The sequence below is a fragment of the Montipora foliosa genome, chromosome 12, assembly GCF_036669935.1.
Source record: "Montipora foliosa isolate CH-2021 chromosome 12, ASM3666993v2, whole genome shotgun sequence".
NCBI lineage: Eukaryota > Metazoa > Cnidaria > Anthozoa > Scleractinia > Acroporidae > Montipora > Montipora foliosa.
This window is the reverse complement of record NC_090880.1, coordinates 41,633,527-41,660,533: the sequence shown is the minus strand read 5'-3', so window position 1 is coordinate 41,660,533 and position 27,007 is coordinate 41,633,527. Positions and strand designations below refer to the sequence as shown.

The window sequence follows — 27,007 nt, the reverse complement described above, 5'->3', positions numbered from 1 at the left end:
ACCGTGTTGATACCTGCCTTCTTAATAATGCCAATGTTTCTTACTTCATCTTGAATTACTTGTAAGCATGGTGTTCCGTAAAGCGACGTATTCTTACAAACCAAAAACCCAATGGATGATACAGCTTTGATGCGGCAAGCAAGTTTTTCCTCACCCCCGGGTGCTATTTCTTTGCAAAAGGTTTTATAATTGATGTGGGGCTTTGCTGCATTGACCTTTTTAAAAGCATCAGAGAATGGATCTGCATATACCACTGCTGAGAACATAAGAAATGTTATGGCCCCCATGATGAAACGGACTTTGCATATTTCCATATCTGCGTAAGTAAGAAAAATGTAATATTGATATCGTGTATGCTGTACTTGTTCTATCGTACTGTTCTTGCTTCCTGTCTGACGTTAGATCTTTGCTTTTGGGAGCAAACTGATCGATATATACGTCCATAGACTGAGGGGCAATACAAGATCAGGACTCATATACAGACCGACAGAGGGCTAATTTCGCTCGATGTAGTAACTGATTTACAGAATCACATTCACACACACATTCAACAAACTTTTCTGCTCTTGATACTAAATGCAAATTTTAAATCATTTTGCCTGAAAGAAGCATCGTTGTAAAGTGATAAAACCAACTTTCAGCCGAGCATTCTCCAGGTGGAATAAAAGACTTGTAGAAAACTGGGCGGACTGTTCATTTATCAAAAATCAAGTGAAGCTATGATCCTCGCAGTTATGAACGCAATTTTAGCAATTTGCGTAGTGAAGCCTCAAAAATTCAGGAATTCAACGGGGTTTGAACCCGTGATCTCGCGATACCGACGCGATGCTCTAACTGAGCTATGAAGTCACTGACGTTAGGAGCTGGTCATTTGTGGGTTCTAATGTTGCCGTCATGAATGAATCAACGAATGAAATGATACATGAAAGGAATCATATATTGAACCGCGGATATGAAATCAAGTGAACCTATGATCGTTCATACTGAATTGCGAGGATCATAGGTTCACTTGATTTCTTATCCGCAGTTCAATGCATGATTCCTTTCATATATCATTTCATTCGTTGATTCATTCATCACGGGAACATTAGAACCCACAAATGACCAGCTCCCAACGTCAGTGGCATCATAGCTCAGTTGGTTAGAGCGTGGCACCGGTATCGCGAGGTCACGGGTTCAAACCCAGTTGAAGTCCTGAAATTTTCAGGCTTCTCTACGGTAAAAAGGTAAAGTCACTGCTTACGAACCAGAGGGCCCATCAGGCCGGCGCTTATCTCCGGTCTGCGTAGCATGAAGCGAGTAGGAGTATTTATACTCCCCCTTGGATGGGATGCTAGTCCATCGCAGGATTACCCCCAGCATTTCACCGGTACCCATTTATACACCTGGGTGGAGAGAGGCACCGTGAGAGTAAAGTGTCTTACCCAAGAACACGACACAATGTCCCCGGCCAGGACCCGAACTCGAACCACTTGATCCGGAGTCGAGCACTCTAACCATGAGGCCACCGTGCCTCCCACAGGCTTCTCTACGCAATTGCTAATATTGCGTTCATAACTGCGAAGATCATAGCTTCACTTGACTTCATAGCCGCACTTCAATATATGATTCCTTTCATATATCATTTCATTCGTTCATCAAAAACTCGTCTAAAATCATGGGCCAAAGGTTTTCAACTGGCACGAACAAGCAGGAGTTCCAGACATCAGTGGCATTTTTATAGCGTTTTGTACAAGTACAATATAACTAACTCGAATAACCGACGTGTAAATGCCTTTTACTGACCTCGTTTTCTCGATCCGTACTGGAAGTTACGACACCATTTCTTTTCCACTTCAATTAATGGCCCGAGTGCTTACCATAAACTGAAGTATAAAAACAAAGTCCCGTAACATTCATTACGGACCTAAAAACACGAGGTGAGTACAATGTTTATTAGAGCGAATTTCGTATGACCTTGAAACAACGTAAACAAAAATGTAAAACATTCAATTGGCTTATCGAACAAAAACAAACGAGCGAGAATTTTCATTGGCTTAGCGAACGCGGATGCAAACAACGTCATCTCTCCAAGGAACGTTCTGGAAAACGATCGGCATTTCACTTTGACGTCATTTGAAATAGATTAATGTGATTAGGTAATCAAACTGTCTACTGCCCATATTAGGAGTTTCCTTGGCGGGAATAAGGAGAAGCTTTGTTTTAATCTTGCCAAACATTGGTCCGTAAAAGAAATTGTGAACACTTTTTCAAGGTCATAAGAAAGTCGCTCTATATCTCGTGGTAAATGAATCGAGCGGGAAAGCACACCATAAAGTCAAGTGGGCCGTTCTCCAGAATGCGGCCTGCAAAGCGCAAATACTATCTCAGAGACATAATCTTGAATATCACTTGTTGCCGTAGAGAGTTATTTATGCTGTTTCCTGCTAGAATATACTTTTTCTCTGTTCTGGTGCTTTTAATCAGATTCAAAGACAATTAAATTTCAGGGTTTGTATAGGACATGGAATTCGGGATATTCGTGGAAATGCGAATTTGCTATTCTTTGTTTTTGGTAAGTGAAAAGAACGAGGGATGAAATGTACTCCATGAATGATCCCTCAGCAGAGACAATTTTCTGAAAAGTTTGGAAAGCAAAACATTCAGCATTGGTTGAACCCTGAAATTTTTTTTTTTTTTTCCCTTTTATGTTGATCCTTTTTGTTTTAACTACATCACAATAATCAATAATATTATAAATATTCCTGTCTGATTAACTGTCTTAACAGGGTCACATATACTTTTTTTGTGAAAACGTGATTGCTACTACCGTATTTCTCGTTCTGTGCGGGGTGATTAAAGCTTGTATTTATTCGTTATTCATCAGGAATTTCTAATTTCATGATCTTTTAACGTCAGATGTGATCGCCTTCCTCACTGGGTCTGGTATTCAAATGTTCTTTCTCGGTAGCAAAGCATCTGAACTATTATAAATTGATCTCCATAAATAGTAAGAAAAAAGAAAAATCGTAACGAGAAATTCTTTTCTGTTTTCTTTCTAGTCCTCGAACTGAGCAGAACAATAACGAAGGCATCTCATTGTATGTTTGCAGCAAGAAATGTTGTGGAATTCTTTTGTTTTATCTCAGTCAATTTGTATAGTACGTTTCAACTTGTTTTTAATAACTTTCAATGATTATTTTCTGTTTTTTAATTATCTAATAGACATAAAAAAGAAAGTAAGCAAGTTTGCCATAGTGGTGATTCGGATGATCACTGGCGTTGGGTAATCAGCTGTTTTCGTTCAAAAACAGGCACAAGTTTAGTTAGTTTTTAAAGATAACTGACCTACCTTCTTCGCTGATTTTCCTTCCTTCCGAAAACGGAACAGACAAACTGATTGGTGTATATATCTCCCTCTTTCGCAACAAAGAAGTAATATATGCACCTGTATCACCTGTCGGGTTCACGCGACAAATGTTGCCATTTACGCTCGGATCATTGCTTGAGAGCAAATTCAATTAATCACCACTTATTTGTCAAAAACAGCTGAATGGGGCCGAGGGGCCACTGGTGATACCTGCATTCACATGATATGAATATAATTATCAGGAAAAGCTTTCCTGGGTGTCCTAATCTACATCGCCATACGGGAAACTTTTTATTGGGGGAGCAGAACATCATTTGCCCGAATGGAACTTGTTGGTCACAGATGCAAGAAGATGATTCTTTCATTTCGTGCATGACTTCAAGTTCATTCCCCATAGACCTTATTCATAAATGGCGGTCACATTTATAATTCTTTTGTCCACGTGCAAATTAGCCTACCAAGCCTCATTTTAGAGCAAGAATTCTTTTCAATTCACTGTATGGTATCGAGGCTTGGTAGGCTAATTTGCACTTCGACAAAAGAATTATAAATCGGCCGCCATTTATGAATACGGTCTATACCGTAAGAGCAGGGGCGTTCAAAATAGTGCAAACATTTTCTGTAAATCGAGATCAACATTTGTAAAAGATACAAAAACATGTAGTGAAAGATACAAGGTACTCACTCAAAGAAGTATGAAGAATGATTATCTACGCCCAAATGACTCCAGGCATTAAATAATAAAACAACTATGTCTTCGCCCAAACGGTACATCAGTTTTTCCCGAATAATACTAATTTTTCCCGACTGGGGGGCCGGCAGGTTCTGTTTGAAGGGGCATTAAAAGGCGGTTTTTCTTGCGCAGAGTGCATGAGAAGACACGAAAGGTTTGCACTGGAAGTATTGTTCACACTGTGCTTTCCCTTGTAGGTGGGATCAAATGTGTCACGGTCTAATGAGATAAGTTTTCAACGCTGCTAAAAGTAGTATGGATAATGTTATGGCCCGTTACTGTAGTCATTGAATCATTATGCCTCTGAATTCCCTTGGGAACAAAGGGCCGCCACAACATCCCTCCAACGAACGCGGTTCTGGGAAATCCTCTTGAGCTGGGTCCACGTCTTACCGGATGCCTTCACCTCAGCGTCAACACTTCTGCGCCAGGTCTGTTTTGGTCGGCCCACTTTCCGCTTCCCTTGTGGATTCTATAGTCATTGAATAGGCCATTCATTTGATTACAAGTTGTCTTGAGTTCCCAGGAAGATGGTGCCGAAGAAGGTCTCTCGCCATTTACTAGCGTAAAGTGGTGACTTGTGTCCGCATTGCGACTGGTATCTTCGACGCCGACGCGATATAAATGATCGTCTTTAGAGACTATTTATAACTGTTTTACGACCCCCAAAATCATTGTACTTACACGAAGAATGCGATGTCCCATGACTTCTGAAAGTTTTCGTATACGTTATTTATCAGAAGAGCTATTAGAAGAAAAACGTTTTCACTTACTTATCCACGGCCCTAATGACACTAGAATGCGTGCAAATCGAGAAAACTTAATTTAAGTCGGAAATCAAAGGGGGTGAATTAGGTATTTCGCTGTAACAGATCCAGTTAATTTCATGCCAGGGGGAGTTAAAAACTCAGCAGCTTTTGAAGTTGTATTTGTCAGTGGCATCAAGCAATATAGAAGGAATTTATACTTGTTTTTTCCGTGCATAAGGTACGGCCCAAATTTCAACCTGGTCTGCCATAGGCATCCCACGTAATTATCACCATTTCCTAATTTTAAACTTTTGGGGTAAAAAATAAAAATGTTTAATTGACAGTGCAATGTCCATAATGAGCGACAAATACCAAAGATTTAGCACATGTATCTCTTTTATTTCGTTGTTTTTATCAACCCTACTGATAAAGATTCAAATTAGTTTATTTTACAGACGAGAAGATTTCTTTTTTATGTTGACAGTCTCCTTTTGGATTTAAACATGGACACCAGCTTTTTATTAAAAGCTTTCTTGAAACCATGCTTTTTAAATGCCTTACTCATCTGCTCCAAGGCATCAAGGACCTCCTCGGTCGTAGGTTCTCTTTCGGTAGGATGGTCAGTGTCGCATCTATCTCTTAAACCAATTCGCTCTCTGATCTGGGGAACATCATTCACTTTGAAACCCCCTTTCGTCAGGAAGAAGCCCTGCAGGTCACAAATCTGGCGGTATTTCCCGTCTTGCATATACGCTATGATTTTGTCCAGATCACGAGCAGAGTTCTTCAAATTTTGAACCGTGTATTTAATCACCTCAGCAATCAAATCAGTAACATTGTGACGAACAATGCTGTCCCGAATATGTTCGAATCGTCCAGTTCCATAGGGCACCCACTCTTCCAGAAAACCACTGCATTCAACACTCTTCTCGAGGCCGCATTTAACACCTTCGATGATTTCTTGGCTCGGTTTTGGAGAAAGCCCCACCGTGTTGATACCTGCCTTCTTAATAATGCCAATGTTTCTTACTTCATCTTGAATTACTTGTAGGCATGGTGTTCCGTAAAGCGACGTATTCTTACAAACCAAAAACCCAATGGATGGTACAGCTTTGATGCGGCAAGCAAGTTTTTCCTCACCCCCGGGTGCTATTTCTTTGCAAAAGGCTTTATAATTGATGTGGGGCTTTGCTGCATTGACCTTTTTAAAAGCATCAGAGAATGGATCTGCATATACCACTGCTGAGAACATAAGAAATGTTATGGCCACCATGATGAAACGGACTTTGCATATTTCCATATCTGCATAAGTAAGAAAAATGTAATATTGATATCGTGTATGCTGTACTTGTTATATAGTACTGTTCTCGCTTCCTGTCTGACGTTAGATCTTTGCTTTTGGGAGCAAACTGATCGATATATACGCCCATAGACTGAGGGGCAATACAAGATCAGGACCCATATACGGACCGACAGAGAGCTAATTTCGCTCGATGTAGCAACTGATTTACAGAATCACATTCACAAACACATTCAACAAATTTTTCTGCTCTGGATACTAAATGCAAATTTTGAATCATTTTGCCTGAGAGAAGCATCGTTGTAGAGTGATAAAACCAACTTTCAGCAGAGCATTCTCCAGGTGGAATAAAAGACTTGTAGAAAACTGGGCGGACTGTTTATTTTTTAAAAATCAAGTGAAGCTATGATCCTCGCAGTTATGAACGCAATTTTAGAAATTTGCGTAGTGAAGCCTCAAAAATTCAGGAATTCAACGGGGTTTGAACCCGTGATCTCGCGATACCGGCGCGATGCTCTAACTGAGCTATGAAGTCACTGACGTTAGGAGCTGGTCATTTGTGTGTTCGATAATGTTGCCGTCAGGAATGAATCAACGAATGAAATGATATATGAAAGGAATCATATATTGAACCGCGGATATGAAATCAAGTGAACCTGTGATCGTTCATACTGAATTGCGAGGATCATAGGTTCACTTGATTTCTTATCCGCAGTTCAATGCATGATTCCTTTCATATATCATTTCATTCGTTGATTCATTCATCACGGGAACATTAGAACCCACAAATGACCAGCTCCCAACGTCAGTGGTATCGCGAGGTCAAGGGTTCAAACCCCGTTGAAGTCCTGAAATTTTCAGGCTTCTCTACGGTAAAAAGGTAAAGGATGGGATGCTAGTCCATCGCAGGATTACCCCCAGCATTTCACCGGTACCCATTTATACACCTGGGTGGAGAGAGGCACCGTGAGAGTAAAATGTCTTGCCCAAGAACACAACACAATGTCCCCGGCCAGGACCCGAACCCGGACAACTCGATCCGGAGTCGAGCACACTAACCACGAGGCCACCGTGCCTCCCACAGGGTTCTCTAGGCAATTGCTAATATTGCGTTCATAACTGCGAGGATCATAGCTTCACTTGACTTCATAGCCGCACTTCAATATTTGATTCCTTTCATATATCATTTCATTCATTCATCAAAAACTCGTCTAAAATCATGGGCCAAAGGTTTTTAACTGGCACGAACAAGGTAAAGGTAAGGTAAAGGTACACGTTATTTAACGTCGGAAGTTCCTTTACTCTCTAGAGAGTACTCTCCCAGGAAGCCAAGCAGGAGTTCCAGACATCAGTGGCATTTTTATAGCGTTTTGTACAAGTACAATATAACTAACTCGAATAACCTACGTGTAAATGCCTTTTACTGACCTCGTTTTCTCGGCCCGTACCGGAAGTTACGACACCATGTCTTTTCCACTTCAATTAATGGCCCGAGTGCTTACCATAAATTGAAGTAGAAAAACAAAGTCCCGTAACATTCATTACGGACCTAAAAACACGAGGTGAGTACAATGTTTATTAGAGCGAATTTCGTATGACCTTGAAACAACGTAAACAAAAATGTAAAACATTCAATTGGCTTATCGAACAAAAACAAACGAGCGAGAATTTTCATTGGCTTAGCGAACGCGGATGCAAACAACGTCATCTCTCCAAGGAACGTTCTGGAAAACGATCGGCATTTCACTTTGACGTCATTTGAAATAGAGTAATGTGATTAGGTAATCAAAATGTTTACTGCCCATATTAGGAGTTTCCTTGGCGGGAATAAGGAGAAGCTTTGTTTTAATCTTGCCAAACATTGGTCCGTGAAACAAATTGTAAACACTTTTTCAAGGTCATAAGAAAGTCGCTCTATATCTCTTGGTAAATGAATCGAGCGGGAAATTAAACCACACCATGAAGTCAGATGGGCCGTTCTCTAGAATGCGGCCTGCAAAGCGCAAATACTATCTGAGAGACATAATCTTGAATATCACTTGTTGCCGTAGAGAGTTATTTATGCTGTTTCCTGCTAGAATATACTTTTTCTCTGTTCTGGTGCTTTTAATCAGATTCAAAGACAATTAAATTTCAGCGTTTGTATAGGACATGGAATTAGAAATTCGTGAAAATGCGAATGTGCTATTCTTTGTTTTTGTAAGTGAAAAGAACGAGGGATGAAATGTACTCCATGAATGATCCCTGAGCAGAAACAATTTTCTGAAAAGTTTGGAAAGCAAAACATTCAGCATTGGTTGAACCCTGAAATTTATTTATTTTTCTTCCCTTTTATGTTGATCCTTTTTGTTTTAACTACATCACAATAATCAATAATATTATAAATATTCCTGTCTGATTAACTGTCTTAACAGGGTCACATATACTTTTTTTGTGAAAACGTGATTGCTACTACCGTATTTCTCGTTCTGTGCGGCGTGATTGAAGCTTGTATTTATTCGTTATTCATCAGGAATTTCTAACTTCATGATCTTTTAACGTCAGATGTGATCGCCTTCCTCGCTGGGTCTGGTATTCAAATGTTCTTTCTCCGTAGCAAAGCATCTGAACTATTATAAATTGATCTCCATGAATAGTAAGAAAAAAGAAAAATCGTAACGAGAAATTCTTGGCTATGGACATTTTCTGTTTTCCGTCTAGTCCTCGAACTGATGAGAACAATAACGAAGGAATCTCATTGTATGTTTGCAGCAAGAAATGTTGTGGAATTCTTTTGTTTTATCTCAGTCAATTTGTATAGTACGTTTCAACTTGTTTTTAATAACTTTCAATGACTATTTTCTGTTTTTTAATTATCTAATAGACATAAAAAAGAAAGTAAGCAAGTTTGCCATAGTGGTGATTCGGATGATCACTGGCGTTGGGTAATCAGCTGTTTTCGTCCAAAAACAGGCACACGTTAGTAAGTTTATAAAGATAACTGACCTACCTTCTTCGTTGATTTTCCTTCCTTCCGACAACGGAACAGACAAACTGATTGGTGTTTATATCTGCCTCTTTCCCAACAAAGAAGTAATATATGCACCTTTATCACCTGTCGGGTTCACGCGAAAAATGTTGCCATTTACGCTCGGATCATTGCTTGAGAGCAAATTCAATTAATCACCACTTATTTGTCAAAAACAGCTAAATGGGGGCCACGGGGCCACTTGTGATACCTGCATTCACATGATATGAATATAATTATCAGGAAAAGCTTTCCTGGGTGTCCTAATCTTAGACTACATCGCCATACGGGAAAAGTTTTATTGGGGGAGCACAACATCATTTGCCCGAATGGAACTTGTTGGTCACAGATGCAAGAAGATGATTCTTTCATTTCGTGCATGACTTCAAGTTAATTCCCCGTAGACCTTATTCATAAATGGCGGTCACATTTATAATTCTTTTGTCCACGTGCAAAATTAGCCTACCAAGCCTCATTTTAGAGCAAGAATTCTTTTCAATTCACTGTATGGTATCGAGGCTTGGTAGGCTAATTTGCACTTCTACAAAAGAATTATAAATTGGCCGTCCTTTATGAATACGGTCTATATAGGGGCGTTCAAACTAATGCAAACATTTTCTGTAAATCGAGATCAACATTTGTAAAAAATAAGTATGAAGAATGATTATCTACGCCCAAATGACTCCAGGAATTAATAATAAAACAACTATGTCTTCGCCCAAACGGTACATCAGTTTTTCCCGAATAATACTAATTTTTCCCGACTGGGGGACCGGCAGGTTCTGTTTGAAGGAGCATTAAAAGGCGGTTTTTCTTGTGCAGGGTGCATGAGAAGACACAAAAGGTTTGCACTGGAAGTATTGTTCACACAGTGCTTTCCCTTGTAGGTGGGATCAAATGTGTCACGGTCTAATGAGATAAGTTTTCAACGCTGCTAAAAGTAGTATGGATAATGTTATGGCCCGTTACTGTAGTCATTGAATCATCATGCCTCTTAATTCCCATGGGAACAAAGGGCCGCAACAACATCCCTCCAACGAACGCGGTTCTGGGAAATCCTCTTGAGCTGGGTCCACGTCTTACCGGCTGCCTTCACCTCAGCGTCAACACTTCTGCGCCAGGTCTGTTCTGGTCGGCCCACTTTCCGCTTTCCTTGTGGATTCTATAGTCATTGAATAGGCCATTCATTTGATTACAAGTTGTCTTGAGTTTCGAGGAAGATGGCGCCGAAGAAGGTCTCTCGCCATTTACTAGCGTAAAGTGATGACCTGTGTCCGCATTGCGACTGGTATGTTCTCCACTTCGACGCCGACGCGATATAAATGATCGTCACTTGTCGCCTAAACTCTTCCAGAGGATCTTCGATCGAAAGATGGTTGCTCGTCGAATGGAAATTATGGAAATTGTCTGTTCGTCCTTTTGAGTGATATCCGTTTTTCTTCTCCAGAATATACTCAACAATCGACGATCCGGATGAGTTTTCTCGCAGTTGCAAGACTTTTTGAACTCATTGGACTTGATTAGCAACATGCCAACGAACATTTGCTTCTCGACGTTTGGATTCAAATATCCTCAACCCCGCCGAGCATATTGTCGCTGTCTTCAGTTGAAATGGACGATTCAGACACGCCTGAAAAGGGCGTCTGTAAATGCAGGAATCCGGAATCGGAATCAGAATCGGGAATCCGGAACTGGATCCGGAATCCAGAAACGGAACAGGATCCGAGACCGAAACCGGAATCGCAAACGGAATGAGAACAATAAAGGTCGATGATATCCAATTGTTTTATTTCAGCTAAAAAAGTTGAATGTTATATTACACACTTTAAACTGCAAAATTGATTTTTACGGATATTGTTGTGACGACGAAGTTCGTACCACTAGCGTCACTCCTGTTTTGAACGTCTCAAGTTACGAGAATGATTGACATTGAGACTCCTCCTTGTCCCTTGGTGGCGTGGGAGCGAAGTTGTTACTGAAGCCATGGATGAAAGGAGTCCAGGAAAGAAATGTAAAAGACAAATAATAAGTTCACCTTATTTATTGGAATAAAATGTTAAGGTAAAAATACGTACCTCGCCTTCCAGATCTTGCCGTATTGGAAATCAAGAAGAAACACGGGAAAGGTGAGCACTAGCCTGCGTGGCAGGCGTTCGAGGGGGAAGCAGCGGCCTCCAAGTTCATTGTGAGGGAAAGCCAACAAAAATATAAGGATATCTATGGGAATCCCGATAAAAGATCTGAAAAGACAATTTAACGAAAAAAAAAATTTCTCAATGAAAACGCCTAACCTTATTGCTATTGAGGGTCGCTTCCTTCCTGTGTGATTTTTTTCCAGATTCGAAGCGAATTGAGCCAATATCATGATCAGTTCCTCGGTTGTCAACGGTTATAGTAAATTACCAAGGCTGAACACTGTATTCTCAGGAGCCCACCAAATTGAGAAAAATATTCCTGGATAAAATGCTCCCACGGTTACAATTCCACCGTAGAATTCAAGGCTTTGACCAAAAATATCAATTGCTTTTTTTCTTTGGATTACTTAACACAAAGTGACTCAAGTTTTGAGCCTTGTCTTCAAAAAGACACCTGTTGATTTTAACTGGAATTTTCCTATTTAATGGTCCGCCATTACTGACTTCAAAATTTTGAGAGTGCTGGATCAGGGAGAAAATGACGTCAAAGACTCACAAGTTTTAGTCTCTGATTACATGGAAATGGGCGGGTAAACCGGATAGGTGGAGTCGAAAAATAGCTCGCGTTTGCATGCAATCTTACTATCCCAGGGTTCCGGGGTGACCTTTCTCGAGGCTACTGCGTGGTCGCTAAGAACGTAAACAGGCAAAATGGCGAGTGAAGGACGCATTTTGGCGTTTAATGCTCTTCTAGTTTGACTTGCTTCTCTTGCTTCAACTTTTCATTGCTTTGGCCTCAATACTGCAACGCCTCCGCCACAGGCAGTATATTGTGAAACGAGCCGATTCCGGGTTGGAGGGTTACCCCACCTACAAGGGTTTAGCGTTTACATGGCAAAACGCGACCATTATTCATGTAAACGCGAGGCTGAGAAAATTAGACTTTATATGGACAGGCGGGTTATCATATCTCCATGCAAACAGGCTCTAAAGGCCCGGAAAAACGGCTTTAACAGTTTCCTCAACATCCGTTCGATTTTGTTGAACAGCGATGTTGAACCGTTTGCCCCCTGCCCCCATCTTGGACCCATGGAAAACAGGAAATAACCAGATCGCGAGGCATTGCTTGAATCCTTGGCTTCAGGAGAAAACCTATCTGGATCAAACCTCTCCAGCTCGGGCTAAAGCACTGAAAGCCGGTGTATCATGAACCAGCTAAAGCGAACTATAGTTTGCGCGAGGATGAGATGGCCTCCGAAATTCTCCACTTTTGTTAAATTGTTAATCGTGATATTCCATCCACTGGTAGATGTAGTCGAAGTCCTTCTTTTACAGTCTGCCCTAGGTATCGAAAGTTGCCAATGGTCGCTGTACGAATGACGGGAACCATCTGACAGGTTCCAATCGTTTTCAAGGCGGGTGTTTATCGCCCTGATAAACGTTTCATCTGCAGATTACGGCTTCTGTAGCTTTATACACCTAACAGAAATTAAAGTGAAACCAGCTACTATATTGCGACCAGTATTACATTCGAAAAATCTTACACTGTATAAGGTCAAAACAAAATGTACAATTCGGAGTAATTGTCCTTTAATAGCTAAAGACCGTAACAGCGGGGTGCGAGAAGACATTCCATTGATAACATTTCCTTTTTAATGATAACAGATCTGTATTTTCAGATTGACCTTATAACCAACTCTAGCGTAGAAAATATTTGGACGAGCTGGACGAACCTATTGATGGCATTAAGAACAGAAGGTTGGTCTTAAAAGTTGAAAAATTAAAAAGCAACTAAAAGAGAAATTAGATCATAAAAACGGAAGAAATAAATCCTAGCCGGCTGCGGTCTAAATGCCGCTCGTTTTCCGTTATGACAAGAGTTAGAACAGTAGAATTGCACTGTCAGGACCGGAACATATGTCGGTTAAGTCTGTAAAAGCGATCGATCAATCAAAAGTCTATAATTTTTGCCGGGGATTCAGCAGCTGTCCATATTAGCGGGGTGTCCGAAATTGCGAGGTATCCACAAGGCGAGAAATGACTATACCCATCCATATATTCCGATCACCACATCCTTCAATAACAACGCGGCGCTTATTCGAGACACGTGATCTCTGGAGTTGAAGATTGTGAAAGTATGAAGGGGTTACAACCCAATGTACCACCTCATTCCGCCTGATTCCGCCTGTACACCAAGTTGAACCAAATAATAGAATTCACCTACGTTAGGATAACGTTGGCCGAGTCATAATACTGGTTTCGAGATATCGTACATGTCGTTTGAGAGTTATAACATTTTGCGTTATTACAATATGCGCTAGAAAAGTTATTACATTTTGCGTTGACTTTTTTATCACATTTTGCGTTAGTATTACATTTTGTGGTGATTATTACATTTTGCGACGTAACAGGTTCCTCCGCGCATCATTTACTTTCATGCAAGTGCTGGTACGATCATGTATGACACGTAACACTCAACAATAAGCATCAGGAGCCAAAACATCCACCGTTGGAGCATTGCTAAGAGCTTGGAAAGCGGCTGTCATATCACCGAATGCGCCCCATATTTTCCATGCTGTCTTTTTGCCATAGTGGGCAAAAGACGACGTTTGATAACAGCCTGTGAAAGCGTAAAATGCGAGAAGAGCTTGTGACTTTTCTTCGCCAATACTACGGGATATGTCGTGTGCTGGCAAATATTTCAGGTGTTTGCCAACCCAAACTGCTCAATATATCCAAAACCTCGGATAAGGAAATACAAGGCTGTGCTCTAACGGCGCCCGGTCGCCTGACGCGTCTAACATTTTGTGTCGCGCGAGTGAGACAAATTACCCGGTCACCCGGCTGGGCACTCTGGCTTATTGTAGTTTGAGCGGATAAGCGGGCTAAATACGTGAACATCACCGTGGATAGCAAGGAAGTTGAGCAAGTTACCTTCTTCACAAATCTTGGTGTCAAAATAAACAGCGACGGTACGCTGGATCGGGATCTTACAGCAGTTCATTAAACAACGTATGGAAGAAACGCAGCATCAGTGTACAGAACAAAGTGGGTATCTATGTCGCAGCTGTCGCAACTATATTGACATATGGCGGCGAAATCTGGAACACCACAGACGAATGATGCGACTTGAAACGTTACACCAACATTCAGAAGATTGTCTCCGCCGTAATCAAAATCCGATAATTTCATCGCGTTAAAAATGAAGAGGTGCTTCGCAGAGCAAGAATAAAGCCTATGCGGGATCTGATCTGCAATTAGCCATGTTGTCAGAATGCCTGCAGGACGGCTGCCAAGATATTTTCTTGAATGGGAGCCCAAACGTGGAAACGATCCAGAGAAGCACCTAGGAAAACACTAATGAAGACAGTGATCCAAGCTGTAGAAAACCGGGTTAATAAGACGGGATTAACAGTGAGGGACATAAAGGAAATGGCTTTCGACAGGGTCAAGTGGAGACAGATAGCTAAACAGACTTGTATATTACAAGATTAAGACGACGGAGAAGCACAGGACGCACAGGACGCTGTTCAGTTCAGTTCAGTATTTTGATAAAATCTTCCACTCCGAAAGTATGAGAAAATGTGGGTACTTTTGGGTACTTCTCAGCCAAAAATATCGTTTCACCGTCGATCTGCATGATTGAAGTCCATATTTGGAAAAAAAAAAACTCTTATCCACAACTGTATAAATAACTTTATTCATGACCTCTTCCGGTCAGTGATCACATTGTGAAACAACAACATTTTGAATTGTCAAAAATACGAGTAGTCTTTCGTGAGTCTTGATGAATAAATATTAGAAATTAAATACAAAGTGATGAAGTATTGACAGGCACAAATCACTCACCATTATAATCGACAAAACCTACGAAAAAATCACGAAGAAAGTGGTGTATTTCATCAACAGAGCGCACTATTTTGCTATTCCCGTTGACGATGCCGAAAAGACGCACGACGTGTTAAAAAATGGCACCGAATGATCCCCCAAAAATTTAGTTTGTAATTCCTTTTGAATTTATTAACTAACTGATAAAATATTTCAAAATTTCAAATTATTTTCGTAAATTTCCACAATTAATTTACACCGAAACAAGATACATTCTTAAGGCTACCTTCAGGGTATCTTCAGTGAAACGGATGTAGTGCTTTCCGATATCCCAACCTTTGTATTAAATGTGGCTACCATTTGTCTTTTTCTTTAACCCTTTCACTCATGTGGGGTTCCCCATTGACGAGTAAAATCGTCTGGCGTTAGACAGAGTAAAATCTATAAGTCTCATTGGCCCTTACAGGAGTGAAAGGCTTAAGGCTGAAACGCGAAGGTCAAATTCCAACTCCGTGGGAATTTCATATTTCGGCAATTAACTTCTTTCATTAAGTGTGTCACCCAGGAACTCAAAAATCTTGTCGCGGCTTTCCTTGATTCGATCGCATCACAGTGCACTATCGAAAGCGCTAACTAAAATCTATGAGCAACAGGGAGGAAAATGCTCTAATGGCAAAAAATATTTGGGATTGTAAAATTCCCCAAAGCGGGTTTGTCGGAAATAGGTACGGTTTATCTAGCTATAGTCAAAATTTGATTGCAATTAAGCAAAGCGTCTTTGAGTTGTAATCTTCAAGGCAAAAATTAATGTTTAGGTAAACATCGTCTCAAGGAAAGCCTTTTGTATCAGACTAACACACTCCGCCCTAACACCTTAGTATCACCCATGATTGGCTAGTCAGAGGACGCCACCCTTTTTCCGGTCACAGCTGTCGATCTCTCACAAGTTCTAGCGTTCCTCCAGCTTCATTGTGACTAATATTCTTCGGATTTTTGACGCACGTTTTCGGAGCAGATCAGCCTTCATGCTAAACAGGAAAAGGATGAGCGCATCGATTTTATCAAACACAGCAGCAGCAGAGAAAAAGTGGAAGCGGACCAATGCAAAAGCTTGACAAAAGCACAATGTTGGGATGTGTGCAAAAACCATCGCAAACAAATGGTGACGGCGATATAAGAATGCGGGCTGATTATGTGAATCGAATCGTTTACATAGTAAGAAGACTACAGGAAATGCCCTTGGTCTCGTTACTTTATCGCTACAAGTGTGTATATTCTCGTTCACTGGCATGTACTGATAGAGCCCGATTTAGCACATCTCGAGTTCCCTTGATTTTTCTTCAGATGCTACGATAATTTATTCGCCGATATGCTTCGTCAGAGGAGCCTGAAGGCCTGTTCTGATAATTTGATCCTTTGTCTTAATTCCGCTAACCCACCATGGGAGGGGTGGGTCTACCATTCTTCGCATCTTGCTAGCTTCCTATTGCTAGCGCCTGACCTCAGATATTCACGTGGCTTGTGGGTCTTCTTGCATAATACATTCTCAAAATACGATTTAATGCCACAAAAAAAGTAAAATATGATGCTTTTATACACAAATATCTCAAACTTTTGCTAGCAAAGACAATAGACCTAATCGGCTAACTCAATGTTTTGTTCCAGGTATTTCCATATCATTTGAATATGAATGCTACATTATCATGCAAATACAATACACAAAGAATCTTATTCCTGGGAGATTTGAATTGGGTACAACATTGAGTTAGCCGATTAGGTCTAGCACTGGATGTTTCCCGCGGAAAGCGTTCCAATAGTCTCCATAAGCTGTCAATCAAAATGAACTTCTACTTCCGGCGAAAGCAATATCTCTGGCAATATTTGATCTTTCTGCATGCCGGTCTCTTTTCTCAACACAAGGGCGGCAGAGAGGAGAGACCCTGGGAGCGAGGTTGCAAGAGAGTTTGATTTCCCATGACAAGTTTCACACTGAATACGCTTTGGCGATTTTGTACATGGCATTCATTTTATCTAACTTAATTATTGTATATTCCTGTTAGATTACGGCCGTTGAAACACGTTGACATTTTCATTGTTGTTCTAAATACAAAGTGTGCAAGGGTTAGAGTTGCAGTACTTTCAAATAAAAAAAAAAAAACTACAACTACTATTGGGTTCCAAACATGTAAATCTGATGCAAGTCTACAATCTATGAATTATATTGACTGTCTCGTTGGCACTTAGCGATAGCTACTACTATTGTAGTTTTAAGATAACAGGATGCAAAATATCTGGAATATTTGGACTTTGGAACCGTTTATGTGTGGAAACCACAGTGGGGAGTAACATTTTATGGACCTTTTTTTGCAAACGTGTACCGACATGCTATGCATTTTGTAGTTAATCTCTTGGCCTTTAAATAGCCTTTTTGCTCGTTCCCATTGCCACATGTTTCTTGAAGGAGTATTACCTTCACCATATGCCAGCCTGAAAGCTACACGCGGACATACTACCCAGTATGTCATGAGGGATAAGTCAATTCTCTGGATTCTGCATAGCTTGCCGAAAAGCAGTTTAACAACTGGTTGATTTCGCAGAAAAAAAAAAATGGACTAAGTGAGGCATGGATATAACGAAACGTGACCCTTTTCATGAGGTCAACACCTGCTCTCAAATCATAAAAACTCGCTCTTTATAATCATGTTCCACACTCGATTGATTGTTCTAACCCAACCAAAATAACCACCGATAATTATGCTCGTCTTCATTGCTAGAGAAACTAACTTTTAATAGCAGGGAAGCAGTTTTATAAGCTAGGACAATTTAGGCAAACAACACGGTATGTTTCTTTATTTCCGTGGAATCCACCACTTATTCATTATGTCATCAAGTCCGGCCACGTACATGAATATGATCTACATTTCGAAGTAAAATCAGGCTACTTTTAAAAGAACGGACAATATAATAACACCATACGAGCGGCAAATTCTTTAAAAAGGCTTCCATAGATGTCTACCTCATCACTTGAGGTAGAAATCGAGTTACTATTTCGGCAACTGGTTACCCATTTTAAGCTTACAAATCCCCACTCAGTTTACGAAAGCAATTTATTGCATGATTGACATATTCTTTGCAGATCACAAGGTTTACACTTGTTTTTCGTCGACATTTCATAGCGCAATCACAAGTGTTGTAATTGAAAGCAACTGTTTTGCGGTTTTGCAGTTCCGATTTGGGGACACGGAGAAGAAAGATAAACTGCAGAGCAATAAGCGTTCGTCGTTCAAGTTTAAAAATCGGCTCGCAATTAGTGGAAGGAAATTTTTACCAAAGTGGAAAACAGAATTTCCAAAAACAAGGCAATTGTTCTCTTGGCTTTGAAATTGAGATGAAGAGATGAACAATGCAAAGTAGCTTTTAATTCGTTGCAAGATATGCACTGAAAAATTGTACAAGACACCTTCAGATGATCCCGGAGCTTGTTCTGTATCCTTGAGCCTCATTTAACCACCAACAACGTTTTCACATTAGAGGGCGGGATAGCACGCTTGCGGAAATTTCGGTTTCCGAAGCAAGCAGAGATCTCGATTAACGAGGTAGAAATTTTCCATATAAACACTTCAGCTCTGTTTTCAGGATGAAAAGAACACGATATGAATTGGTTCATGCGTCAGCGTGCTTTCATCGAGATTTGAAGCACACGCCGGCAAGTTTGGAGAGTACGGAAGATGTGTGCACTTCGAGTAACAATAGCTACGTGAGTGCTCCCCAATCTTCTCACTCCGAACTTCTCCCAAATTGTTTTTCTTTCAATTTTGTATTTAATCAGAAAATAAAGTTCCGTTACTACTATGAAATCATCTGTCAGTTTTTCGTTCCCTTAAAGAGATCCATGAAAAGTGGCGAAATGCTCTTCCAAAACAAAATAAACAAGGCAATAGAGAGCAGAAGAGGGGATTACACTTCATGCAACAGACAAGCTTGTCGGAAATATTATATAATCTGCTATGCTAAAGTCCCTCAAAAGGGAATTTTTTTTTTGCAACGCATTTGTTTGCGACGTCATTTTTGTGCACTATGGGAAAATGAAGCACCCTTGTGCACTATTGAATTTAATTACACGAATTTACTAGCTATGTCATAAATATTATTGCTTCCTCCCTTTTATTCTATAGTCTATTTTTGGCTGAATTTATTTTGAATTTATAACGAAACGATAAAAGGATTTCGTGGTTTCTTCGTGACTCTTCGGGACCCAATGAAAGCGAAAAATTCTCGGCAGGCCTGTTCGTTTATATTGACGCCTGGATGATCGAGTCGCCACTTTTCATTTCGGTAACCGCACTGAAAGTTATTAATGGGACAGAAGCCAATCTTACCCCGGTAACCGAGATCATATGAAGCGGGCCTCAAAAGATACGACGGTATGCATGAACAACTGGTATTGAATTTCATGAGCACATTATAATATCAGCATCTTTCCCAACGTCACTAAACTGCCGGGCCCCCCAGAAAGCGACAAGTGGCTAAAGCAGAGATTCTAGTGGCAATTGCAGAAAGCTACTGAGAAAGACCAGAGTTACCCTGTACATCATTTTGAGATGGAATCGTTGGCAAATGTCTACTCCAATCTTGCATTTAGTAGCGATGTAGTTTCCGCGGGAAATTTGACACACACGGCTAAAGTACGCAAAGGCACCTCCAGAGACTTTGTTCCACCAGATGACGCAAGCTTCGGTCACACCGCTGCAACTCCAAGACGAGAAATTTTTTTCGACTCTGCTGGCTGGGGTAAGGAAGGGAAAGCTATACCAAACGCAGGATACCACTCACAACTCTTTTACCTCGATGAGTATGCGTTGGTAGGTGATCAATGTGGTAATGCCGTAACTCCATCGAGAAAGAGAGGTAAGACTAAGAAACCGAACTGTTCTGCCGATCAATTGAACAACACTGGTTTTTACGCCAATTTAACAGATTCACGAGAGGAAAAGCACCGGGAAAAGAAAAGCAGCAAAGAAGAAAGAAATAGTACCTCTTCCCGTTTTAATGTCTCAAAACACCAGAACGTGGGAAGACATTATTGCTGTGGTATCGTTGGTATTCGAGAAATTGCTCTTCTTCAAGTCCTGACTTTTTTCACAGCCGTTACAGGTTTGACTTTGGTGATGATGATACTTAATGGGATGATCACGATTTCTCCAAATGCTGTGAACGGTATGCTGAAAATTTGGTTAAATAATATGTTTGCAAAAATTAGTGCAGTCAGTGCGGGTTAATGCGGATCGTAGTTATGATTTTCGTTCTTACATATGCTTACGATGTGACCACTTCAATGATTAATGTTGACGGACTATTTGATTAAGGTACTGTTCCAGGTTCGTCTGTGCGCAGGCTGAAATGAGAAGGGTTGTTCTTGTTATGTTTAAATTGAAAAGTATCTTCTCAAGTTTCGAGATATAGAGTTTCAAGATATCTATGTGAATTAGACCTGGAAAATTTCACAAATCAATTATCAATTTCAACCGAGTTTTTTTCATTGATGTGGACAGGACAGGACAGGACAGGACAGGACATGACAGGACAGGAAACGAGATTTCTAGATAATTGATGAATTCCGGGGAGGACTTTTACCTCAACGAATACTGAGATTACGCCTCAGTAGGTGATGCAAGATAGCACGTTCCGTATTATTTCCCGCGCACTTAGAAATTTCTTTTACATCTGTAGGGAATTAGTTGCAGGAAACAAACTGTGATGGAAAATAAGGCAACGTGATTCTGAACTGAATTGTCCGAAATAATCTGCTTGATAAGAACGAAAAGTTGATTACGTGTCGTGTGGAGATTTAGCAAGGCACTAATTTGCGTGAAATGTCAAAGCGGACCACACGAAACGAGAAGGTTTTGTTTGTCACAAAAGCATAAAAGTTCTCTAATTCCCACATCATCCCTCACTGTTTTATGAAGTTTCTCAGTATGTGTAGCTAACAGGCAAAACAACGAGCTAAGATTTGAATTTTCACAAAACGCAAATTTCAGCTGGCCGCCCCATGATAACCCACTCGTGAGGTATCATTTACACAACCAAAGCGGAAGCAGTGTCTCCTCCGATCTGCTTCCTGTGTTCTGTGGACCTTTTCATTCATCTAACGCCGTCTCTTGGCTTCAAACAATCTTATAATCAGTATCCGAAGGAATAAAGAACGTTTAGGATAAGGAACGTGTGTTTATATCCCTTCCACTGCTGGAAGGTTAATACTCTCTTTATATTGGTTGCGTAATCCTTAGGGCCGACGGCAAGCCCGACCTTTTCATGAAAGCTCTCCATCCAACACACTTCTGAGAAGAATCCGTGATCCCCTCTAAACGCACCTGTGACATGATAATTAAACACTCCTGTGACATGATAATTAAACACTCCTGTATTCCTAAAACGGGAATACTCGTCAGATTCCCCCCCCCCCCCGGGAGGGGGGGGGGGGCTACTCCCTAATGAGACCTTAACGGGGACGTGCGGCCCGATAGGGTATGGCTTTCAGGGTGTTTTGTTATGAACGGGGTATCTATTTCATCAATTTCTGTCTAAAGCAGGGTATCGCTTCATGACCTAATAGCTTAAACAGGATAAACTTAGATGTATGTTTATTGGGCTTTTGAAGAACGAAGCCCATTTAAATGAAGTAAAAGTAATCTGTCTTAAACGGGATAGTGAAATTGTTTCTTAAACAGGGTCAAATGCCTTGTCAAACGAATACAAGTTGCGGGATGAAAATATGACAAAAGCCCTACCCCAGTGGGAAAATATTTCTCGAGGAATGCCACGTGACCAGCCGCAACCATGGTCTCTTTTCTCGACGACGAGGGAGGCAGAGAAGAGAGACCCTGAGAGCGAGGTTGCAAGAGAGTTTGATTTCCCATGACAAGTTTCACACTGAAAACGCTCTGGCGATTTTGTACATGCCATTCATTTTATCTAACTTAATTATTGTATATTCCTGTTAAATTACGGCCGTTGAAACACGTTGACATTTTTCATTGTTGTTCTAAATACAAAACGTCCAAGGGTTTTACTTGCATTTCTATTGTTATTGTGTTATTGTTAACTTAGATAAGTTGAGTTGCAGTACTTTGAAATAAAAAACTACAACTACTATTGGGTTCCAAAGATGGAAATCTGATGCAACTCTGCAATCTATGTATTATATTGACTGTCTCGTTAGCACTTAGCGATAGCTACTACTATTGTAGTTTTAAGATAACAGGATGCAAAATATTTGGAATATCTGGACTTTGAAACCGTTTATGTGTGGAAACCACAGTGAGGAGTAACATTTTATGGACCTTTTTTTGCAAACGTGTACCGACATGCTATGCATTTTGTAGTTAATCTCTTGGCCTTTAAATAGCCTTTTTGCTCGCTCCCATTGCCACATGTTTCTTGAAGGAGTATTACCTTCACCATATGCCAGCCTGAAAGCTACACGCGGACATACTACCCAGTATGTCATGAGGGATAAGTCAATTCTCTGGATTCTGCATAGCTTGCCGAAAAGCAGTTTAACAACTGGTTGATTTCGCAGAAAAAAAAATGGCCTAAGTGAGGCATGGATATAACGAAACGTGACCCTTTTCATGAGGTCAACACCTGCTGTCAAATCATAAAAAGTCGCCCTTTATAAATCATGTTCCACACTTGATTGATTGTTCTAACCCAACCAAAATAACCACCGATAATTATGCTCGTCTTCATTGCTAGAGAAACTAACTTTTAATAGCAGGGAAGCAGTTTTATAAGCTAAGACAAGTTAGGCAAACATTACGGTATGTTCCACTACTGCCGTGGAATCCACCACTTATTCCTTATGTCATCATGTCCGGCCACGTACATGATTATGATCTACATTTCGAAGTAAAATCAGGCTACTTTTAAAAGAACGGACAATATAATAACACCATACCAGCGGCAAATTCTTTAAAAAGGCTTCCATTCATGTCTACCTCATTACTTGTGGTAGTAATCGAGTTACCATTTTGGCAAATTGGTTTCCCATTTTAAGCCAAGTGCATGGAATTTACAAATCCCCACTACTTTACAAAAGCAATTTGTTGCATGATTGACATATTCTTTGCAGATCACAAGTTTTACACTTGTTTTTCTGCGACATTTCATAGCGCAATCACAAGTGTTGTAATTGGCAGCAACTGTTTTGCGTTTTTGCAAATCCGTTTTGGGGACACGCAGAAGAAAGATAAATTGCAGAGCAATAAGCGTTCGTCGTTCCAGTTTAAAAATCGGCTCACAATTAGTGAACGGAAATTTTAACCAAAGTGGAAAACATAATTTCCAAAAACAAAGCAATTCTTTGCTTGGCTTTGACATTGACATGAAGAGATTAACGATGCAAAGTAGCTTTTAATTCGTTGCAAGATATGCAAAAATTGGACAAGACACCTTCAGAGGAACCGGGGCTTCTTCTGTATCCGTGAGCCTCATCTAACCACCACCAACGTTTTCACATTAGAGGGCGGGATAGCACGCTTACGGAAATTTCGGTTTCCGAAGCAAGCAGAGATCTCGATTTCCAAGGTAGAATTGAATTTTCCAAATAAACACTTCAGCTCGGTTTTCGGGATGAAAAGAACACGATATGAGAATTGGTTCATGCGTCAGCGTGCGTTCTTCGAGATTTGAAACTCACGCCGGCAAGTTTGGAGAGTACAGAAGATGTGTGCACCTCGAGTAACAATAGCTACGTGAGTGCTCTCCAATCTTCTCACTCCGAACTTCTCCCCAATTGCTTTTCTTTCAATTTTGTATTTAATCAGAAAATAAAGTTCCGTTACAACTATGAAATCACCTGTCAGTTTTTCGTTGCCTTACAGAGATCCGTGAAAAGTGGCGAAATGCTCTTCCAAAACAAAATAAACAAGGCAATAGAGAGCAGAAGAGGGGATTACACTTCATGCAACAGACAAGCTTGTCGGAAATATTATATAATCTGCTATGCTAAAGTCACTCACAAGGAATTTTTTTTTTTGTAACGCATTTGTTTGCGACGTCATCTTCGCGCACTATAGGAAAATGAAGCACCCTCGTGCACTATTAAATTTAATTACATGAATTTACTAGCTATGTCATAAGTATTATTGCTTCCTCCCTTTTATTCTATAGTCTATTTTTGGCTGAATTTATTTTTAAACGAAACGATAAAAGGATTTTGTGGTTTCTTCGTGACCCAATGAAAGCGAAAAATTCTCGGCAGGCCTGTTCGTTTAGATTGACGCCTGGATGATCGAGTCGCCACTTTTCATCTCGGTAACCGCACTGAAAGTTATTACAGGAACAGAAGCCAATCTTACCCCGGTAACCGAGATCATATGAAGCGGGCCTCAAAAGATACGACGGTATGCATGAACCACTGGTATTGAATTTCATGAGCACATTATAATATCAGCATCTTTCCCAACGTCACTAAACCGCTGGGCCCCCCAGAAAGAGACAAGTGGCTAAAGCAGACATTCTATTGGCAATTGCAGAAAGCTACTGGGAAAGACCAGAGTTAACCTGTACATCATTTTGAGATGGATTCCTTGTCAAATGTCTACTCCAATCTTGCATTTAGTGGCGATGTAGTTTCCGCGGGAAATTTGACGCACACGGCTAAAGTACGCAAAGGCACCTCTAGAGACTTTGTTCCACCAGATGACGCAAGCTTCGGTCACACCGCTGCAACTCCAAGACGAGAAATTTTTTTCGACTCTGCTGGCTGGGGTAAGGAAGGGAAAGCTATACCAAACGCAGGATACCACTCACAACTCTTTTACCTCGATGAGTATGCGTTGGTAGGTGATCAAGGTGGTAATGTCGTAACTCCATCAAGAAAGAGAGGCAAGACTAAGAAACCGAACTGTTCTCCCGACCAATTGAACAACACTGGTTTTTACGCCAATTTAACAGATTCACGAGAGGAAAAGCAACAGGAAAAGAAAAGCAGCAAAGAAGAAAGAAATAGCACCTCTTCCCGTTTTAATGTCTCAAAACACCAGAACGTGGGAAGACATTATTGCTGTGGTATCGTTGGTATTCGAGAAATTGCTCTTCTTCAAGTCCTGACTTTTTTCACAGCCGTTGCGGGTCTGACTTTGGTGATGATGATACTTAATGGGATGATCACGATTTCTCCAAATGCTGTGAACGGTATGCTGAAAATTTGGTTAAATAATATGTTTGCAAAAATTAGTGCAGTCAGTGCGGGTTAATTTCGGATCGTAGTTATGATTTTCGTTCTTACATATGCTTACAATGTGACCACTTCTATGATTAATGTTGACGGACTATTTGATTAAGGTACTGTTCCAGGTTCGTCTGTACGCAGGCTGAAATGAGAAGGGTTGATCTTGTCATGTTTAAATTGAAAAGTATCTTCTCAAGTTTCGAGATATAAGAGTTTCAAGATATCTATGTGAATTAGACCTGGAAAATTTCACAAATCAATTATCAATTTCAACCGAGGTTTTTTCATTGATATGGACAGGACAGGACAGGACAGGACAGGAAAAGAGGTTGCTTGATAAATGATGAATCACTCAACCGGGGAGGAATTTTACCTCAATGAATACTGAGATTAAGCCTCAGTAGGTTATGCAAGATAGCACGTTCCGTATTATTTCCCGCGCACTTGGAAATTCTTTTACATCCATAGGGAACTAGTTGCAGGAAACAAACGATGATGGAAAATAAGGCAACGTGATTCTGAACTGAATGTCCGAGATAATCTGCTTGCTTGATAAAAACGAAATGTTGATTACGTGTCGTGTGGAGATTTAGCATGTTACTAATTTGCGTGAAATGTCAAAGCGGACCACACGAAACGAAAAGGTTTTGTTTGTCACAAAAGCATAAAAGTTCTCTAATTCCCGCATCATCCCTCACTGTTTTATGAAGTTTGTCAGTACATGTAGCTAACAGGCAAAACAACAAGCTGAGATTTGAATTTTCACAAAACGCAAATTTCAGCTGGCCGCCCCATGATAACCCACTCGTGAGGTATCATTTACACAACCAAAGCGGAAGCAGTGTCTCCTCCGATCTGCCTCCTGGGTTCTGTGGACCTTTTCATTCATCTAACGCCGTCTCTTGGCTTCAAACAATCTTATAATCAGTATCCGAAGGAATAAAGAACGTTTAGGATACGGAAAGTGTGTTTATATCCCTTCCACTGCTGGTAGGTTAATACTCTCTTTATATAGGTTGCGTAATCCTTAGGGCCGACGGCAAGCCCAACGTTTTCTCTCCATCCAACACACTTCTGAGAAGAATCCGTGATCCCCTCTAAACGCACCTGTGACATGATAATTAAACACTCCTGTGACATGATAATTAAACACTCCTGTATTCCTAAAACGGGAATACTCGTGAGATTTCCCCTGTCTAGAGTGCTTTAGACGTGAACCTGAGTCCAGACCCAGCAGAAACTTCCATCATTTTTGACGTCATCCCAACCGACAACCGAGGCTACTTAAAATCCAACAAGTGCTGTGGACATGACTGGTTTTTCTTTTTCATCGGAGAAGTCGGTAAAAATGCAAAGACCAAAAAGGAAAGTTTTGATGGAGGGTGTTCTGTGACACAAGCAGTGTTTCAGTGCCATTTTTGTTGTTGCGTGCATTTCTAGACAGGTCATGCCAATTTTGCTGGTTATTTTATGTTAATCGCCTTATTGTTATTATTATTATTATTATTATTATTATATTTTATCACGCACGAATGCCCGGGTGCAAAGAACACAGTGATTGGGCGTTTACTGACGTACCCAAACAATGGAAATCTCTTAAAACAATAAAACATCTCTAAAAACTTAAAAACTTATACACATCAACAATACAAAAAATCTAAAAACTTAT

At 40.5% G+C, this 27,007-nt stretch overlaps 2 protein-coding genes across 4 annotated transcripts in view; one reads left to right on the top strand and one right to left on the bottom strand.

Annotated features, from left to right (window-relative positions):
- Window positions 1–5,227: 5,227 nt before the first annotated feature.
- LOC137979693 (uncharacterized) lies at window positions 5,228–9,132 on the bottom strand. Its single transcript, XM_068827009.1, has 2 exons — window positions 9,121–9,132; window positions 5,228–6,133 (listed from the first exon to the last, which is right to left on the bottom strand). The coding sequence occupies exon 2, from the start codon at window positions 6,129–6,131 to the stop codon at window positions 5,304–5,306; it is 828 nt and encodes a 275-aa protein (XP_068683110.1). The 5' UTR covers window positions 6,132–6,133; window positions 9,121–9,132; the 3' UTR covers window positions 5,228–5,303.
- A 10,265-nt stretch (window positions 9,133–19,397) lies between these two features.
- LOC137980309 (uncharacterized) overlaps window positions 19,398–27,007 on the top strand; it is a 16,840-nt gene continuing 9,230 nt past the window's right edge. Inside the window, exons 1-2 of one of the 3 annotated variants that reach the window (XM_068827713.1) lie at window positions 19,398–20,009; window positions 20,079–20,318. In XM_068827713.1, the coding sequence (XP_068683814.1) occupies window positions 19,703–20,009; window positions 20,079–20,318 (547 nt within the window). In that variant the 5' untranslated portion in view covers window positions 19,398–19,702. Of the gene's footprint in view, window positions 20,319–24,457; window positions 25,302–27,007 lie in introns of those variants that run through there. The other 2 variants (XM_068827711.1, XM_068827712.1) reach the window with 2 other exon arrangements.

What these genes read in the sequence shown, in the direction of transcription:
- LOC137979693 (XM_068827009.1), bottom strand. Translation starts at nt 6,131, where the DNA reads ATGGAAATATGCAAAGTCCGTTTCATCATGGTGGCCATAACATTTCTT.